The sequence below is a fragment of the Anas acuta genome, chromosome 12, assembly GCF_963932015.1.
Source record: "Anas acuta chromosome 12, bAnaAcu1.1, whole genome shotgun sequence".
In the NCBI taxonomy this organism is placed as follows: domain Eukaryota; kingdom Metazoa; phylum Chordata; class Aves; order Anseriformes; family Anatidae; genus Anas; species Anas acuta.
The window spans coordinates 10,686,907-10,707,808 of NC_088990.1; the positions used below are offsets into that span (position 1 = coordinate 10,686,907).

At 40.5% G+C, this 20,902-nt stretch overlaps 1 protein-coding gene across 2 annotated transcripts in view; it reads right to left on the reverse strand.

Annotated features, from left to right (window-relative positions):
• Nucleotides 1–19,691, reverse strand: part of TRPM7 (transient receptor potential cation channel subfamily M member 7) — a 54,109-nt gene extending 34,418 nt beyond the window's left edge. The window contains exon 1 of one of the 2 annotated variants that reach the window (XM_068695934.1): nucleotides 19,351–19,691. In XM_068695934.1, coding sequence (XP_068552035.1) covers nucleotides 19,351–19,353 — 3 coding nt within the window. In that variant the 5' untranslated portion in view covers nucleotides 19,354–19,691. The remainder of the gene's footprint in view (nucleotides 1–19,350) is intronic. The other variant, XM_068695933.1, reaches the window with a different exon arrangement.
• Between the last annotated feature and the right edge of the window lie 1,211 nt (nucleotides 19,692–20,902).

The window sequence follows — 20,902 nt, forward strand, 5'->3', positions numbered from 1 at the left end:
AACACCAGTTCTCAAAATTTTAAGAAAAATACTGATATTTTTTTTTTTTTTTGATCTTAAAGAACGTAGTTTCACTCTAAGGATTTCTGTTTATTCTTCATCAGTGAAAGTGTCCTCAGTAGAGCACAGGTACATCTATACTACTTGCACAAAGGAGGATTTATATTATTAAAACATACTTGGAACTTTTCATCTGGTAAAACTAGATCTTCTCCAGAAGCACTCCTGTACTCTAATTAATACTTATCACAAGAGATTTTATACAGAACCTGCTAATTACAGAGTCTTGTTTTCAGCCAAGGGGCAGGGCAGGCAGAGTAAAAAACAAAAAGAACAGAGAAATCGAGAGACATTTCCCATAGACGGGTGAAGATCACATGAAAAAACCTGGGAGAACTGACGCACTTTATTTACAGGGAATGTACTATCAACTATTAGCTAACACTCCTGAGATGACCAAAAGAAGAAGGAAGATGACGTGAGGACACCGTGAAGATAAGGAAGTAATTCTTAAGGGTAATTACTGCAACTAATTTGTCAGCTAAAGATTAAGTTAAAATAAGAGATCAAGTCTGTAGTCAATGGTAAGAAAAAAATACATAGAATTAATCTATTATAAAAAATTCCTCGCTCTTATTAAAGCTTTTTAATTCTCTCTACAGAACACAACCACACCTTTTAACCTCTGCTTATAGCAACTGGACAACTTCTGTTAATCACAGTGATGTTAGTCTGTTTTGCCAGTGTGTTTTAGAAAGGGAACCTTCATGATGGCTACAGGCAACATGGGTCATACAGGGAGCTCTGTTGCACTGCTGTTCAAAAAAAAAAAAAAATCAAACCAAAAAAAACCACAATGTATAAACTAGTTTGTAGGGAACTATAACCCCCACACTCATTCAAAACGTAAAGGTCAGATATTAGCAAAAAGCCTAACTGGTATAAACCAATGCACTGCTTTTCATCTCTTCACTTTCTTTACTTTTAACCTTGCATCTTGAAAAAACAACTTAGCTTTCCATATTCTCTCCCATGCCTTTCAAACCTCTCCAACTTAACAAAATTTAAGTCTTGCAAGAAAAATGTTAATACAATTAGTGAAGGTTGTTCTGGGGTAATACTATCTTTTCCTACAGATAAAAGTTACCCTTGAAGTTTTACCCGATTAAGACTTGTAGCAATCAATGTTGGCAGGATCTCATCTGCAAAAGAAACAAAACTTGTCTTGTTTCTTTTTGGAAGATATACCACAGAAACTACCCATTCTTGACCCTGAAGTGCCTGATGACATTTTAGCTGTAGAGGGAGAAGCAAGGTACCTTAACTCTGGTTGCACTGATTTCTCACTAGACAAAATTCACAGCGTATTTCCATACTTCTGAAAGAACTTCAAGAAACAGAACACATGGATCTGATTCAGTAAGCTAGAAGAGATATATTAACCCTGAGGTTATGGTTAAAGGAAGTACTTTAAACTACTTCCAATAAATAAGTCCTTTCAAAAGTTTCGTAAGTGCTGAAACAATTATAATTGACATTTGAAATAAAATGCATACAAGTATTTGCTGAACTACTAACTACAGAGAACATACCTGACTACCAGACTTCCAACTTCTGGAAGGATCTGAATGCCAAAATAACCCCACAGCCTTTCAAAGCAGGTAGAAATTTTCCCAGGACCTTCTTAGGCATTAGTTACTTTTGCTTCAACAATAGCATTAGCACTCCAAAGTATCAATAATATAAATAATTTAAGTATCCCTGCCTAAGATTTGTGGAACTCTTTATGTTATCTTTAGTGAAATTCATGATGGATACTTCCAGTAAGTCTCTTTGTAGAATGAAACATTTAACACAAAGTTAACTAAGTTCATGTTTGTTTTTATATAACAGGTTACAAATGAAAAGAAGCAAAGTACCTCATGAGATCATGTCTCAAAAAAAAAAAAAAAGCACCACATACTGCAATGCCTTATCAAGCTATTCTGAAATTCTCCAAGTTTATCCAACAACTTTGGCCTGAATTATTTTCCTGACGAACACAAAAGATCTATACAGATCTTAAAAAAAACTTGCATGATTCAATGAACACAAATTTGACAGACCTAAATGTACTAGTATGGCTGACAATCACAAACTTGTTCACATACAGAAGGATTCCAACTTATTCTTTCTCCTCATTTATAGCATTTCATACTGTTGAAGTTACAGAATACTAAGTTATAGAATACTTGTTAAAAAACTAAGTTTAAACTTACCCCAAATATAGACTGTTGAATCTGCAATACTACATACCAACCTAGAAGTGCTGCTGACTACTTTTTTTTTTTTTTTTAATAAAGCAAAACAGCTGACCTGGATTTAAAACAAAAGTCGTATTACAGACTATTACTTTTGTGGAAGGTTGATAATACAGATTTCATCTACTGATTGCATAAACCTTGTTTTCAAATTGAGAAGTTATATCCACTTCTATGGCATCTCGTATTCCAACTTTCAAATCTTTGCTTATACCATATTAGAGTTCAATAAATGCAATAGTTTTTAAAGGAAGAGATCTCCCAATTTTATTTGTCCTTTATTTAAAAATAAAAGACTATATATTCTTTCCTTACTGCCTCCAATTTTCCAAAAGGCTGAGGTTTCTATTTGGGCAAGGAACAATAATGGAAAGTCTCAGCAAGCCTGAAATCAAGAAAATAAAACGGAAAGCCTCTGTAGCATGAATACTCATGCTAGTGCTACCATAGAGCAGTCCTACCAGTCTAGGCCTCTTACAACCAAGAAAATAAATTTTAAAACATCTGCATAAAGACATTTTGTACTCACGAACATCCCTTAGCTTGTCTGTTCAAGGAAACATCCACAAATAAGTTGCTACTTTTTATGTAACTACTTACACTGTGCACACACTGTATGATTTACAAGAGAATCTCTTATCTAAGAAACCCACTCCGTTGGTCAAACGTGGTGTGTCATGGGACTGAACTGTGATCCCTGCCCAGCTAACACCTACTGGAGCACTCAGCTCCTGTAGCTACAGCTGAAAGGCACAAAATCCATACAAACCTTTGTCTTACCACTTCTGTACTCCATGGTTGAATAAAAACAAAGAAAGCCAAGCAACTAGGACAAACATCGTATCAAAATAAGTTAATGTATATCAAATAGTTTAGAATTCATAAAACTTCTTGTGGGAAGAAGTGATGCAAACAAAATCTGTGCTTGATCTCACTGCAAAGATTTCCAGCAAGGGCTTCCAGCCCTTACAGCAGTGAGAAGAGCGCTGGACTTGTTCTCACCACAGGTTAACTGAACAATACTGAAAACGCGCGGTCCAGGATAAGCCAGGAACAAAGCCCGCGTATGGGGTGGAGATATCGGAAAGGCAGTTATGCATACATATCCCAAAGAAAATATCTAACGTTTTGTATTGAAAAATCCTAAGAGAGTACAACTCATTTCCTCAAGGAAACGTTTAACCGCTTGCAGTCTTCAGAACTCTTTTGGCTAACATTAAGCGCATAAGCAGATGAGAGGAGAAAGGAAAAAGATAGGCAACTTGATGCCATGTATTTGCTAGCATTCATTTTAAACTCTTGGCTCCAGCAAACCAGACATTTAATTCACTTGCTTTCCTTTCAATTTAAAATTATATACCTCTGTAATTACTGTTTGCTTTGTTTTGCCTTTTTTAAAGGAGGGGGGAAGAATACAAAACATTTAGTGAGCTAGCATTAAAAACTATATATAAAGACTGCTGAAGAATAACAGCACTGCCTCTCCACAGAATATGCAATGCATGCAAAAAGACTTCAACATTTGTTGAATCAATTAGAATATCACTAAGTCTTACCAATTGTTCTAGTAACTGGGGGATATGCGCAGTACCAGAAAAATAATACACCTAAAGAGCATCATAATGCCAGTCATATTTATATAGAGTGCATTAGTATATCCCCATGGAAAATGAAATACAAAATGTCACCCTAAACAATGAAGGATAATGTATTAACCTAAAACTGTTGTTTAATACTGTAGAAATGATTTTTTTTTTTTTTTTTTTGCAATGGCATTTTACCTGCAGTCCAGGGTTATTTTATTATCACTTTGAAACAACTACTAGCCTCATCTACAAGAAAAAGTTATTTATCTTCCTCACACACACACATAGCTGGGACACCTTCTGCCAGCAAACCTGAATGGCCCAGACACGGACAGATCCCATCGCACACACGGTGTCTTGGCTGTGCTGAAGATCCTGTTCTGAGCAGAACAGTTCACCTGGCTGAACTCCACTCCTAAGAAACCGAACACCTCTAGTTTTCTAGGTTGAAATGTTTCTCCAGTGAAGATATCACTAGAAAATACTGTGCTCAACAGTAAAAACAAAAACACACAATATTTTTACTTAAAAAAAAAAATGTTGAGGAAGTAAGGAGGAAAAAGGGCACTCAAAGAACATCATCTGCCGATCCTACTGCACAGCACATTCAGAAACAGACCTCAACTGAGCCAGCAAGCACAGATAGGAATCTTCGTATCAATGGCTCCCTTAGTGCTGAAAACAGATCTTCAACAATCCTATTCTTTATTAAACAGTTCAGGAGATTTGCTCTGAACAGTTTTCACAGCAATCCAGGTCTCTAACAGAGTGGCTATTGTTTTGCCAAGTTCTTCTCTGACGTAACACAGGCACCACTTAACTCACCAAATCCGTCTGCAGTTTTGGATGCAAAGAATACTTTGTCAAAAGGGATTTTTACAGCACTCCCTCAAACTTGATGAAAATGATTCCGATGTACTATTTAGAGAATGGGCAGCTCCTGTGGGAGTTTCTCCACCAAGCAAATCACACAGCATAAAATAGAGTTGGTTATACTTGGTAGACTCATTCAAGTCAGGCAACCATAAGTTCATACACAGAACTTAACACTCTGAAGCTCTTATTTTTAATCCTGATACACCAGAATAAAACCCACAGATCTTGTATTCTTGGGACATTTTTACTAAGTTCAGACTCGATTCATTTTATCCACATTATGGGGGGAAGATATTTTCTAACTGCAAAAGAGATCTTGCAATGGGCAACTCAGAGCAAATGCAAACCAAAGTATCCTATACGTGGGAGGAGAAGAGGGAAGGGGCAGATGCTGTATATTGCTTTTTGTGTCCCAGCTTTAATCAACAGAAATTTGGAATTTTGTTAAGAAAACAGAAGAAGGTAAAACAGTTTTGCTGTTGTAAACCAGGGTAAGTAAATTGATTTCAATGTAGTTTAAATTTTGAATCCTCAATACTAATGAAATATCAAGAAAAAAAAAATCAGCTCTACTGAAGAATCTAAAATTGGTTTTCTATAGACTTCCAGACCAAACGCATTTCAATGTATTCCACAAAAAAAATCAAAAGTTTATATCAAAGCTATGATGTAGAAGCAACAAACCAGGAATAAGCCCACCGAGTTTTCAAAGGAGATAAAAGGAATTCTTCACTCCCCAAAATTTAAAACCTTCACTTCTGATGAGATTCCTGAAACAAAAGGATAGAAAGAGAGCACATGGTAATAACCACACTGAAATATAGATACAGCTTTTCACCCAGCATTTTTAACTTTAAAAGCCACTTCACTTTGTTCAAATGAGAGATTCTAAAATACACAGAGTCAAAGTACATACCTTCTTCAAAACCTATTTTTAAGGATTTCCAGTCACTAATATAAACCAACCCCAAATGTCTTACATTTTTAAAGACACAGCCTACTTTTCCTTCCTCACCTACAGCAATAAAATGGCATACTTTGCATCGTCTTCACTTCTCTCAGCACTGATTTATCTGCAGCCTATTGCTGTTCTAATCTATCCTACTGCTTGCAGATTGCAAGCCTACACACACTCTTAAATAAAACCAGTAGGAAGGTAAAGTTAAGTCAGCCTACTTCACAACATGGCAAAGAAGTGATGCCAAGTGGGTCAACTCATTTCATCAAGGATGGCCATTCTTCCTGCAGGGCCCAGTGGGCCATACTCAGCATGTCTGCTGAGATCCTTACGTTTCCTGGCTCACGAAATTTACTGCATGAGATTTACTGCTTAGCTCAGTTCATACTTCACCTTTCTGGCAAGTGCTGGGCTTGCTTACCTCGCATATGTCACACAGGATGTATGAACAGGCAATCCTATGAACTCTTTTTTTTTTTTTTTTTCCAGGAATAAGGCTTAGAGCAAGTTATCACAGGTAAAACAATCAGCACAGCCTGGATCTGTTGGCTGTCCTCCCCGAGCAATTTCCAGTTCCTTCCCCATCACGCGGGGAGTACAAATCACAGACTTGAAAAAGGAGTTAACAGTGGTCACCTCAGGAAATACAGTCCTAGGAAAAGGTTCCTGCCACCAGCCAAATAATTAATCCTACCTTCAATTTTCTTCTTAATTGCTCCCAGATGAAAAAAAAAAAAGCTCAGCTCTGGCTGCCGCTATTCATAGACAGCATACAGGCTGCGAGTTCACCTCACCTAATGCAAAGATGCATGTCAGCTTTATTTGAGCTGCAGATTCAAAGGAGGTCCTCCCTTTCTGGTTCATGAAGTACATGAACGTCTGATTAATGCATTTTATGCTAAAGCATGTCAGAGCTACGAAAGCAAACTGGAATTGTATATGTTGTTGGTCTTGCTCTACAACTTCTTAGCCTGTTCCATTGACATATCTGACATATTTTTAATGTCATATGAAGAAAGGTACTTCTCTGTCATCACAGTATGGATTTTGGTGCCTGCTGACCTATGTAGGCTATTATTAACTCACTAGAGCAATGGAAACATCTTATCACTAAGGGATGGTTGACATAGCTGGCCTCGGACAACCCTCTGAATTCCTTAAAAAAAAAAAAAAAAAAAAAACAGAAAGCCTTATACTTTAAATCTTTAAATTACTACAGATCATTATTTCTCTGAGTAGTATAGGTGAGAGGGAAGAGCAAAATAACACATTAGCCTACATGCAAAATAGGTGACAGTATCAGATCACTGCTAGGGATGATGAAATTTCACATAACTTGCCTTTAGACAGAGTTAAGAAGGAGAACCAATTTATGTTTATAATGAAAATTTCCAGCATTAGGAAGGAGGCCTATCAGCAAGAATGCAAAGAACCACCTGAAATAAATCAGGAATTTTGTTTGCTTTACTGGCAAGTACTATTTAAAAAGCACTTTATAGAAGTTACACAAGTCATCTCAGAGCAGAAAAATCATTAATACTAGCTTAGTATTAAAATGGTAGCATTCAACATGATGTCTGAGGGAGACAGGAATTAGTCATACAATCTCTGAACCACTTTGCTTTCTTGGGAAGTGGAACAGATGCATTACTCATGGATAGGACCACGCAGGTGTGACAGGGTAAATTGTCTTTACCCCTGTTCTCTATATTGTACCTGCCTGTACATGTGTGCATGCAAAATATGCCAAAATTTGCTAGGGGAAGCAACCATTTCAGTCAACTCTCTACGGCAAACAGAGTTGTTAGAGATTAAAATAGAACAGAGAAAGTAGATTGACTGGGGAGAAAGAAAACAAGAATTTGCCACAGAATAGCTCACCTACTATAGAATTATGAAAACTTCACTATTCTTAAATTCAGCTCATTAACAAAGAGCTACAGGTTCAGTTACACTTTCATTGCCTGTCAGGACAAAGCACTATCATAACAGAGCTAGATAAGCGGGCAATTGCTCAAGAGCGCACACTGACTGCAGCCCTCATCTCCGGGCCTAAGCAGTGTGACAGCATTCTAGAGACATCCACGGGCCGAAATCCTTATCAGAAGATAAAGTTCCCCACTAAAACTATGTGGGTAGTTTCTGTTTATTCTAGAAAAGTGCAAACAAAAAAAAATTTAACGGGGTTTATTTAGGCAAATGTTAAAGCAGCTAGTTACTGCCTGAAATAATACATAATGCTCATTTAGGCACTTCAAAAATTTCCACCCTCTGCTTTTGAGAGGAACAATCAGTTGTTTGAGCTACTCAGTCTTATTTTGTTGACTTCTCACAAGGGAAGTCTTACATAAAAATCAAGCTCTCCATCACAACCTGATGCTGACTGCTGAAATACTCTTTTAAACCAACTCTCCCATTAGCATTCAGAGATTTTATTATTAGCGGGTTTTAGAAGTCTCAACTACGGTTTTACATCCTTCTCCCTGGGTACTTATTTTAAAGATCATAGCTGCAGCTGTAAAACCTATACGATGCAATGTACTGTGTGAGAGCTTAAAATCATTCATCTTACCTTCAAGTCAATACTCAGGCTGCTGAAGTGCTCCATTTCACTGCAAAAATTACCAAAATCACTACACCACTTCCAATCACACAACCCTTTACATGCACATTGCAGTAGTAATTAGGATATCTGTGCTTTTTAGTAGTTCTTAAGCACAGGCTTAATCTAGCTCTGGTCAGCTCTAATGCAAAAAGTTTCTCTCTAATCCTGCTCTTACCGGGCTGCCTCTGCAAGCCTGAGTCCCCAAGCCGAGCACTCAACTCAAAAATACAAAACTCTAATTGAGCACTTGTATGAACTTGAAATGCTCTGATTCACCAAGTCAGACTGTGTCAACTAAAAAACAGAATCACCTGTGGGGACAAAAAAAACTTTTTTGCTCCAGTAGGGAAAACTAAATGCATCCCAAGAAGAATTTGGAATGCAGACACATATCCATTCCAAATGACTGCTCACTAACTGAAGGGACACTGAAGCAATGCAGGTAGCTCCCCAGGATGTAGTTTACCGTCTTAACTCTCTCACTTGTTTTTTGTTAGATGCACAGCAATAAAATTATCCTCTACGTGAACAGATGGAAGAAACTACAGTTTTTCCAGCTCTCCCACCAAATGTTGATGCAGAAGAGCAGGCTACCCAAAGAACCAAGCTACCTGCAACGTAACTATGTTAAGCATTGCAAATCTAAATAATCACACACAAATTACAAATATGATTTTTAGAGTATATTCTGAAAAGCAAGTAGCTTTTTTTTTTTTCTCAGGTGGTAGGGGGAAGGAAAATAAGTGATATGGAAAAGATCAGAATACCACTTCCACTTCATAAATGTTTTCTGTTTAGTTTCTTTTTTTCCAACATACTGGCTTCCAGTAAAACTCACCAATGTTGAGGGGCACATGGCACAAAGCCATACCTATGCTGTCACATACTACACTGAGCTCCTTGCTGGCTGACTGAGGGAAAGGAGTGAAGGCAGACCAGAGTTCTAGAAAAACAGAAGCAAGAGTAAGAAAGTGGAAGTCCTGGCAACAGCAAAACCAAGATACATAGGAAAAAATCTTTGTTTTAACAGATGCAATTCCTAAAATTATACAGCAAAGGCTCAGTCAGAGAGGACAAGCAGAGCAAGTCACCACTCTGCTCTCCCACCCTTTCCCCAGACACGTGCCACTGCCCCTCACACCAGCAGTCACATACTGGTCCTTCGGAGAACTGATTTGTCTCCTAAACCAGCAATGTTATTTCCAGGAAAACAGCGAGTAGCTTTGACTTCAGAATGAGATGATTCAGATGCAAAAACTAAGGCAGGGGAAAGGACCACATGGCCATGATCAGGGTGGAAACAAGGGAATTAGGACAGCCCCTTTAGCAGCAGTAAACTACTGGGCTAGCAAACAGCACGAGCTGATCTAAGCATACTGTCAAGATAAAACAAAATAATCCCCCAAAGCACACGTACTCGAGGCATCCAAGAAAAGATCACAAACCTGTCATTCAAAAAGGCTTTCTTTTTAAGCAACGGCATCCTGATGTTCAGGAAGGAAAGGTAGCTAAGATGGTGTTTACTTCTTGGAGAGCTGCCAACAAAGCAAGAACGTATTGCCTAAGGTCACGCGTTAGGTGAGCAGATATCCCGCGTTTGAGAATAGCTTTCATTCTCATCTGGCACTGAAGACTTTCTTTTCTTAACTCATTGTATAATTAAAACCCAACTAATACATTAATTATTCACAAAAGATTTTTCTTGTCCTACATACAAGCTCTTTATATGTGTCAGAAAAACTGTGAAAAATCCAGTAATGACACCCAAGAGAATAGTCAAAAAGACTAACTTTAACTTAGCAATGTTAATTTCTGTAGGTTCTCTCTGCAAAAAGAAGCAAAGAGCTGTTCTGAATCCCCCTCAGTCTCAGCTCAGCAAGTCCAGGGAGACTCAGTGCCTCATCAGCTTCTGTGAATAATCCTCTCCCTCTCTGCAAAGTCTACCTGTATCCTCCTGCAGATTGCCTGTCTGAATGTGATCCAAAAACATTTTTCTACAAATGAAAATAGGATTTTTCTTGAAGGCAAAAGTTGTCTTGTATATTTCCTACACCAGGAAGGAAGCCCAGCTGTTTGTATCGTGTAGTCCAGCAAGGTGCTATGACTATATTCACACCAAACACTTCTCATAGTCCACACAACAGCAAACACAACCACACTGACGCATCCAAACAATGACTCGTTTGTTAGCAGCAGAACAGTCACCTGTAACACTAGCTTGGGGCCGAAACTGGGACAAGAATGATTAGTGTTTTCTGTCCTATTTCCCTATATAACCAACCTAACAACACCACATTGTTCTATTAGTGCATCTGAAACAATTACAAAGAATTTCACAGTGAAGAGTCCCCAGGTTCTACACACAGAGGTAGAAACGATGAAGAAAACTGCATGCAGACAAACTGTTTTTCCTATAGCTTGAAAACTCCAAAGGATTTTTCTGCGTAAGAGTTTTATAAAAGAAAGAAAAAGTCAGGCAAATTGCTCAATGAAGCAAAGGCATAAATCCTCATCAGAAGCATTTCTGAAGTTGGAACAAATTAAAAGGACAAAGGTTAGTTAGGGGATACTTCACTTTTCAATGCCTCTGGCTGCAAGGCCAGTTTAGGAGGTTAATGTCCATCCCAGGCTGCACAACTTTGCTTAGTGCCTCTCACACAGGCCAAGGTACGTGCCAGAAGGGCTGCCACATGGACTAGTGCACAGTGTAACTCCACAAACATTGTCAGCAGCACAGTTAAGAAGCCAGTAAACTACAGCTTGTGAAATTGGGAACAAACCTCTTCCAGCTCGTTGAACATCCAGAGGCATCACAACACCAGACAAGTCTAAGTTCCTTGAAAGTTGTCTAGGATATTTGTCAGCTTTGGTATCAGTGATTTACTCCTTCCCTAGCATGAGATTACTACTATGAGCAGGAATTCCTCCAAAATAAATCACAAGCTTTTTGGGCTGAGACTCACCCCCAGCCAGAAAGGTTTCCAGTGCTTTCAGTTACATTTTTTTTTTTTTTTAAATTTGCTGTAGAAACTACCATTTGGACAGCACTGCAGTCAGGGAACCGATGACAAACTGGCAATACTCTGTAATTTAAAACCTCGTTAACTGCATCCACTTTTGTAGATTAACTAATTTTTATAATTGAAGAGAAAGTTGATTAACAGTTCTGCAATTACACAACTGGTATTTTTAGGCTCCAATCATGTCTCACTTAAGCACATAACAACCTACTCAGGTGATTGAAGTTATGCCCAACTAGGCATTTGCATGATCACAGCAGCCACTGGGACAGGCTTTGAAAGGAAGCTGAACGTTTTCAGACCGGCTCTAGCCACAAACTACTATACTGGATTGAGCTTACTACACAAAGCTAATTAGACATGCAGTTTTAATTACGCGGTACATCAACATGACCGCCTTTGAACTTGGTCACACGGCTGCCGTGCTGAGCTTTATCCAACACAGCAGAATGCAGCTCCGCTCTCTCCTACCCCAAATGAATTGGTTCAACTTTTTCAGAAAGTTAAACAGGGATAGGAATAGCCCTAAGAAAAACAAGTAAGTAGCATGTTAAGATAATGAAGAAAAAAAAATAATCTAGAAATATTTTGTTTTGTGAGACAGGTTGCCAGCAGTGGATCATTTGCCAATAGGAATAACTTGATGGGAGGGGGAGGAGGAGTCATACCCATCTCGATGGGGGCTCAGTTCACAAAGAAAAACTACAGCACAGTGGATCTGTGAAAAAAGGTTACTTAACTCATATTTGGTAGAATGCATTCAAAAAGCAAGGTAAAGAAAAACGTCCTCTCTAAACCAGAATGTCGATACATAACTATGCCAGCATAGCTACCACATGCCTACAGTACAATTAGACAAGGTCTGCAGTTAAATTTGGTTTGTATTTTGAAGAGGCTACAGAACCTGACTCGCGATGGCACAGCTCCATCCATGGCAGCACACAAGGCTGTAACATTTAGAAAACACTCATGAAGAGTAAGTGACACACTGACTAATCGGAACACTTACTAACGTGATGGCACAGATCAACTCTCAAACATCTCAGAGCAAGCTTCCGCAGCAAATTCACAGCTGATGTCAAGTTTGGGGCGTCACGTCCCATTTTTCTAAGACTCTGAACACGATCCAACTGTCTCATACCAACTCTAGCATTTATGCAGTCACATGGAGAGCCGATTCAGGGAAATGACCAGCAAAACAATTAATCTTCAAAGGGAGAAAAAAAAAATAGGAAGTGATTAGATTACATTTTTATTCATTCAGATCCTTGAAACAGCTGAGCAACCGAGCGGAGTGAAGCACAAAGGGAGGGGTGCAAGGGTGACAGCCTAGGCTTAGCTGGGGTTATACTGGGCTACAACCACACCTTTCAGATGACTTTTGACAGATCTGGGAGTGGCTATTAAAGATGTTATGGTCCTGACCATCAACCTTGCTCGTATCTGAAGTTATTACCCTGTAACACACGTCCACACCTCGGGTACTCTAAGTCAGCCTTGGGAAATAAACTGTCAACGAAGTGAGTAATCATGGAAAGACCTGGACTGTTAACTTATACTACTTCTAAAGGTGCCCTGAGTCTATAAATTTTTAGGCAGTTAAGTGCTTCTGAAATAAAGTATTCCTAACAGATCAACTATAAACTCATTTACAGAAGGGATAAGTTTAAATGTTAAAAATTTAGTTTGTCATGTCTGCATTTCATAAAAATTGATTAGCATTTTTGCAGTATTAAGATTAGGAGGAGGAAAATTCGGCAGATATTAGGATTAAGAACTGTCAAACACAGACATCCAACACAGTGGACTATGAAGTGAAAACACTGTTTCTGTTCTTAGCAAAGGTGACAAGAATCAAGTAGATAAGATTAAGAAAATAAGCACCTGTCTACAGAGAGAGAAGTGGGAACGATGCATGAAACAAAGGTTAGTATCCGATTGCAACAGCCATTGTGTTACAACTGACTAAGCTGTAACCCACACTTTCCCAAGCCTTGAAGCTTACAGAGTTATGTTATGGTGAAAGACAGAATTAGATTAAATTAATTTATAGCTGTAACTGAGAAAGTATTCTCAATCAGGAATGTACCGGTGCACAAGGGAGTATGTATATTGTAGTACCACTGCCCAGGCTGCCAAAGACCTTGAAACAACTCCAAAAATGTCAAATCCAGCGAGGGGCCTCCCCTGCCTTACACACACACTCACATCCACGAGTGCCAACCACATCAAGGGGTTTCTGCAACCCAGGGCTTCTGCAGCCTGCGGCACCAGCACCGGATTAACGATGACGTCGGAGCTCTGGGACCCGCAGCCCCAGGGCCCTGCCAGCTGCCATCAGGACCCCGGTCACCCCTGCTGCAAGACAAGCTCAGGTGCAAGGTGTTTATCCTGTAGGGAGGAAGAAAAGCAAGAAAGCAAGAAAAGAGGAGGTAACCCATATGATGGAGGATGCATCAAAGTCACATATCTGGGAACTCTTCCAGCTGTTGGAAGAGATTAAAAGGAGCTTCAATGTCACTCAGCAGCTGCAGGGTAGCTGGGAGCTCCTTTGTCATTTCCAAAGTTCAGTGTTCAGAATAGTCAATTCTTGTTTAGTTGGCCAGCATGTTTTAACTGAGTTCAGATCTTTCAGAAAATACATCCAAGAACTGTTAAGAATACATTTTAGAACTGTTAATCCCACATCTGAGCATGTTTTACATCGGGTTCAAATGTCACTCTCAAAAGAAGGGAGACAACTTCAAAAGAAGACAAGCAGTAGTGCTGGCTTAGAGATAAGAAATGGCTCTTGAGGAAGAGCTTCAAAAACGATTCCATATTTCCCCTCTAAACCAAACATGCCACTGAGCATATCTTTTCTAGGTCTGTTACTTTTATAGTTTGCTTCAAAGTGTGAAGTCCTGAGTTGCTATTATACGTGTTAGCAGTGAGTCTAGACATTGATAAAATTCACAAGTGTAATTTTCAGACATAGACAAAGTACATGCATACATCTACCCGTACTCTTTGTATATATTAGTCAATTGCCAAATCACTCTTTGCAAAACACATGATGTGCATTTGAACAAAATAAATACTGTTAATAATGTTAAATAACCCGTAACTTTGATCTGACTTTACTGAAACAATTTTTAAGGAAATTATGTGCATTATTTCAGTATTTGTTTTGAAAAAAAAAAAGAAATTCCAGAATTAAGGTTTAATCCAAACCCAACGCCTCAGCAACATCTGAATTTTCTTCTAGGTAAGGGGAAAAATGCCTAACTTGGTTTATAGGTGCAATCAGTTCTAACGTGCTATCAGGTTGTTACCATACTTTCCATTCTCCTCAGCAATCAACGACTTCATTTGTCTTACAGACTTTTCCTGCAATGTCCTCATATTGTATGTTGTCAAAGCAGTTTTCACATTTAAGTATTCTAGTCCTTGAATATGACAGCTTTTTGGAAATATCAGCACCACAGTCAGCAACACAGCTAGTGTTCTACCTGGATCTCCCATACATTTAAAACACTTTTTCCCCCCACGTTTTGGGAAGCAAGAAAAGGATACAGTTACAGGTAACTGAACAGTGCTTACCGATCAGTTTCTGTCTTGATTTTCTTTTTCATTATCCCATCAGGAGTACACTGCCCTCTCCTTGGAAAGAACAGAGGGGCAAGAAATTTCCTCTGCTTGCCTAACAGCTATTAGACAACCTGCATCTCCTACTGCTGTGCATGAATTAGAACAGCTGGGGAAAACAAACAAAAACTCGAGCAGCACCATGGCTCTAGCAAAGCTGCTAATTAAAGAAAGTAGCTTGCACCCCTGCTTCAAACAGCTTGCATCCACTTTACACATTAGTCAAAATATAGGTGTAAAGAAGGCTGGGAAACAAACAAACCAACCCCACAACCCTACCATTCGTCAAACAAACAAACAGGCAACCCTCAATCAGTGCAACAGCTGGGATGAAGTTCGGTCTCAGAACTGCCACTGCCAGGCCTGTGGCCCCATCCAAAGAGATGAGAGGTTTGAAGTTCCACGAGGAGCTACCAGGAGGTTGCAGCCTGCCTCTTGTCCCACACCACAGCTCCGATTCCCACCTAATCCCATGGTGAGCCATGTCAGGGAGCCAGGGTGGCTGATACACAGGTATGGGGGGAATTACATTTTTTTTGCCCTTTTGCAAGGTAAATGTTGTATTGTTTTAAATAAAAAAACATCTACAATTTAAGTGAAAGAAAAGCTGAGCGTAGTGTAATAAAAATAACAGAATCCAAGGATTAGATAGATCAATGTCAAGATAGGTTGGATCATGACATATTAACATGACGCCATTACCTGCACACTCTAATTATCTGAGCAAAAAAGATAGGATTAAGCTAAGTGAACTCTTTCCTTTTAACTTTCATTAGAGGGGAAGAGGGAAAATGACCTTTAATCAAGAGAGTAACATTTACTCTGACTTGGTTATTACTTTCTGATGATCAGTCAAGCTATTAAAAAAGCACGCCTTTACTTAAACACACAAATTCAGAAAAAAGTGATATTACAAGATCAATGGTACTATAGTTGCTTCCAAACAGAGACAACCTTAAATGAAGAAACAACTTCAAGACAAAACACCAAGAGCGTTTTCTCTGCCAGTGTTTGAAATTTGAATGTCAGTAGAAAAGAATCTTCAGAATCCTGTAATAAAGAGCTGCTATTTCTATTCCTCTGCTCTCCAACTGGTTTAGCAAAAGAAGAAACAAAAAATCCACCTTAATGTAATCTGTTATGTTAGCTGGAGGATGAAGCTCAGCAAGTAATTTTTCCCCTTCTTTCCCTGTCCCTAAATCAATTGAAAAGTCCAGAGATCTCTCCTAAGCACAAATGAACAGCACAATCCAATTGCTGAATTCTGCATAGAAATCATGCTCCTTTAAAGACTGCAAAAGCAACTGACCAGGAAAAAGCAGAGTAACAAGATCGCAGAGCATACAATGGAAGAGAAAGAATGTGGGGCCAGGGAATGTGAAGAAAGTAACAAACTCCTTTAGAGTTTGTGCACAGGTCAGGCAGTCCCACCCACTAGTTTCTGGGCTAATTGTGGAGCATACAAATCCATTTGTCAAGGGCCACCACTACTTGACGGCATCGGAGGTAAGAAGGAACGTTATCTTTACTGACCATAAACCTGTCTTATCCAAATACACACGTGGCAGGAGATCATTCAATAATCTATTTGTTGAAAAGCCAGCTGCGATTTCAACCAGAGAGGCAAAAACGCACCAAGTAGCTCTTTTACTTGATGGTTTAAAAACTCCTGGCATCAGTATTTGTGAAGTTTACACAATGCTGAATATTTTGACTGCTTAGGGGGAAAAAATGCAAGAAGGCTAAAGTGGTTTCTAATAAACCAAATGAGACAATCAAGGACTGACTCATCAGATGACAGAAATTGAACCTTTTTTTTAAGAGAGGTTTGGAAATCAATTATTTAAAATGTCAAGCAGTTCACCTACTCAGTCTCCTTGAGAACGAATTATTCAGATTAGAAACAAGAAACATGACCTCAAAGGTAACAATTCTGGAAAATGTACACGTTATTTTACTGCCTGGTTGCCTTTCAAGAAGTGGAACAAAAAATAGAACTTATGTTACCTCTTTCAGCAAATTAATATGGCACACACTATCACAGCCAAAGTAGACACAGTTAAAAGAAAAGAGATTCCAAAGGAAATAAATGTCTGTTAAAAAAAGAAGTTGAAGATACATTTTTCAGGTTAAGTATATAATTTCATTCTCTTGATTTTTCGGAGCCAAGCCACAATTTCAAAATCCAACCCCAAGCCTTTAAAGTCTGGAACTTTGGGCTTGTTTTGACACGATGCTGACATTATCAGAAGTTTCGAAGTGTCACTGCTAGTATAACTAGGTATTAAGCTCCTATTTAGGCTAATCAGGGTCTTTATGGGGAAAAAAAAAAAAAAAAAAATCAACTTACTATGCAAAATTCTGTCAAGCACAGAAGTTGTAGACCATAAAAGCATCTCCCTTCCCTTCACACAAACCTTTTGACGAGTTGTCTTCCAGATTTATTTACATCATTACAGGTGTAAAATTGGCAAACCAATATGGTCAAACCCAGCCTAAGTTATGTAAATTCAAAACAACATTGGTTTGTTTAGAAAATACTCCACTGCCATGACTGTCCACAAGAAGCAAACCATTAATAGAAACGGATCTCATACAGGGATATAAAAGAGAAGCAGGAAAAGTTCTAGGCTCAAAGCAAAACTTCCAGGAAAGGGAGGCACAGCAAACGGTGAAGATAACCATGAAAAAAGGAGAGGAGTTTGGATGCCGAAGTCTATCATCAGCACAGCAGAGAAAGCAGGGCTGACACGATAACACAGAAAGGTGAAGGCAGCAAGACAATAGCTACAAAAATCATTGAGGGACATGAAAAGGAACAGAAGGTTAAGATATAATAGAGTACCTCTATCCAACAGATAACTTGGAGGATGACCTGACAGAATATATTTAAAAATAAGTGATAACTGTTAAAAGTAAGGTTTCATTTCGATGTACCTTCAGATGCTTCTATTTGTATGGCAAGTGAAAATTACCCTTCCAAGAAAACAAACAAAAATCGAAGTAAAATACCAGGAAACTTAGGTAGAAATTGTCCAAGAACAGCCTAAACCGTTTCACATGTGCAAATGTTTTTTCCCCCACTTTAAATAGCAAAGTCAAGAATGGCATCATACCAGAAGGTATGAAGGATGATCTAGCAGACACTTATCACCACATGCATTAAAAAAAAAAAAAAAGACTGAACTCTCAGAACTGCCACACTGAACAACCTTATCTTTAGAAAAAATCCTGATTTAATGTTGGACGCTATCCAGCAGTTCTTAAAAACTGTGAAATGTCATGGAGCAGCGGGGAAATTTAGTAAAATGGACTTGCATAGAACGTTCTACAACAGGTCGTGTGCCTGAGCTGAATAAAGAGTAATTACAAAATACCATGCGGTATCTGCTATGACAGATTTGAACATTTCTAGGTCATGAGCACTAACACAACAGCAGAACCAAACTCAAAAATAAAAATCCCTCTGCTGAGAAGAGCAAGTACCAATCAAGTGGAAGACACCAAGTACTGTTCCAAGTAAAAATGGAAGGCTGCTCTTTCAGCTTCTTCCTAAGAGTTTTGGATCTGCAAATTCTAGAAAAAAAAACAAAAAAACAAAAAAACATATTTCTGTACAGTTGACATATGTAATAAAAAAAATATGATTCATAGGTGTGAATCTATGTGGTTTTGAACAATACACTGCAAAATAAAACATCACTTTATGTAAAGCTAAATAAAGCGCCTGACTAGAAGTTGTAGCAGCCTGTAGAAATCCAGGGCTTCACACTCCACGCTGAGATTCTCAAAATGATTTGAAAGCGCATTGGTTCACTCCAAATTCTGTAAAGAATTAATCTTTCAATTAAGAAATAAACTTATAGGGACAAAGAACCGATTAGCAGCCAGGAAAAGAGCTGGAATTAAAACCATTTCCTTTGCAGAGGTTCATATGCTTCTTTGTAAGGGTTTATGCTCCCCGCCGTACACGACAACGGGGAGAAATTTTAAAAATTAAATGGTCGGGAAGACTGAAACGGAGGAATGGCTGCACCCCCAGAGAACAGGCAGGTCTGCTACACGGATTCCCTTCACCAAAAACGTCGTGAAGGGTCGAGACAACGCTGAGGCGAGGAACGAAAGGCGGTGTCCCAGCGGAAAGGGCAGCCGCGGTGCCGGCCGTGTGGAGGAAAAGGGGCGAGGGGGGGAGGCCGGGCCGAGGGCAGCAGCAGGGCGGCGCTGCCTCGCCCCGCGGGCACCTCACGAGGAGCCCCGGAGGCGGCGGAGGGAGCCTCGGCCCGGCGAACGGGGGACCCCGAGGGAGGGCGAGGCCGGGAGGTGCCGGCCCAGCGAGGGGCCGGGGGAGCTGGGGCTGGGGCCGGGGCAGGACCCTCACCATTCTCCTCAGGGCCGGGCTGGGTCTCGGCGCCGACTCTGGCTCCCCTCGCGCCGGGCGGCTCCCGCTCGTGGTTCGGCGTCGGCGGTGGCGGGGCCTGTCTCCATCTATCGGGGCTGAGCTCGGCGGCTGCGGGGGGCTGAGCGGAGAGGAGCCGGGCGAGGACGACGCTCCCGAGCCGGAGGGGAGAGGGGGGCGAGGGGGACGGCGCTGCCTCGGCTCCGCACCGGGACCCAGCGCTGGCGGCGGCCTTGGCCCGGCGGCTCTTTCTCATAATTGTGCGACTCGGCCGGCGGAGAGCCGCGGCGCTGCCGCGTCAGCGCGCACCGCCCCCGGGAGGAGGGGGCCGCCGGGGCGCTGCCCCTGCTCACGGCCGCCCTCGGGGCGGGACGGGACGGGACGGGACTGGTGGGGGCGCCCCGGCCTCCCCGGTGTGCTGAGGGAAGGGGAGGCCGGAACGGAGGCGGGGGCCGCTCGCGAGGCATCGCCAGCGCCACGTTAGGAACCAACCGGGCTGACCCGAAGCACGCTTCCAATGGAGGAGGAGTGCTGCTCCGGAAAGCCCGGCATCTTTTTAAGCCTTTTTTTTTTTTTTTTTTAATTTTAAAATAAATAAATAAATGCAAACCTGCCCGCGTTAGAATCTGTCTTTTAAACTTCAACGCCTCTTGTGACTCAGGCTGAGGAGGGCGCCTTTTGGCGGGAAGAGGCGGGCAGCGCCGGGCCCAGCCCGGGTGACTGAAAAAAAAAAAAACCTACAATAATCCCCCAGAGCCATTTCATCATTGATCTTTCACCACAAATCTCTCTTCTGAAATCATGTCTGATACCACCTTTCACCACCATTTACTTTATTTAGGACATAGTTATTTAATGCTGTTTTCTTTCACACTTAAAGCAGTTAAACCTGGGTCAAAGGTCCTGACACCATTTCTACAATACTGTAGCCTCACCTGAGAGTTCATTTCTACAATACTCTAGCCTCACCTGAGAGTTCATTTCATACACGCTCAAGCAGAAGGCACAAATTTGTTTAAAGTACCACGGCACTTGGATTTTCAGTGTCAGAACTTATTTGCCCCTGCTGTGGTGATTTTATGCTGAACCTGGCCTTCCTCATCTCCTCGTGCTGGCAAAACTCTGCATAGCATTTGGTTAAGGGGATAGAAGTGCAAGCTTCTGCTCACACCTGAGCCATCGGTTGTCGTCACAGGTCACCAAGCTCTGCCCACGCTCACAGCCCAAAACCAGTCAGCCTCAGCGTGACAGAAACTGTCGCTGAGAGTCTCAGCTTCAGCACCCTGCAGATTTACTAGACCAGCTCCAATGATTAGAGGAGGACGACCTAAATCAAACCAAGCATTAACAAAAGCAGCAGAACTGGAAGCTAGATGGCAGCTGTGGTCAGCTTTACTTGTGGTCTGTTTGATGGATGCACCCATACGGGTACATTCCTATCAATGCAATTCGACATCAACAACAATGGAGCAACCGTGCCAAACTTTTTACACATACACATGTGAAACTGAATAACAAAATTTAACCTGATATG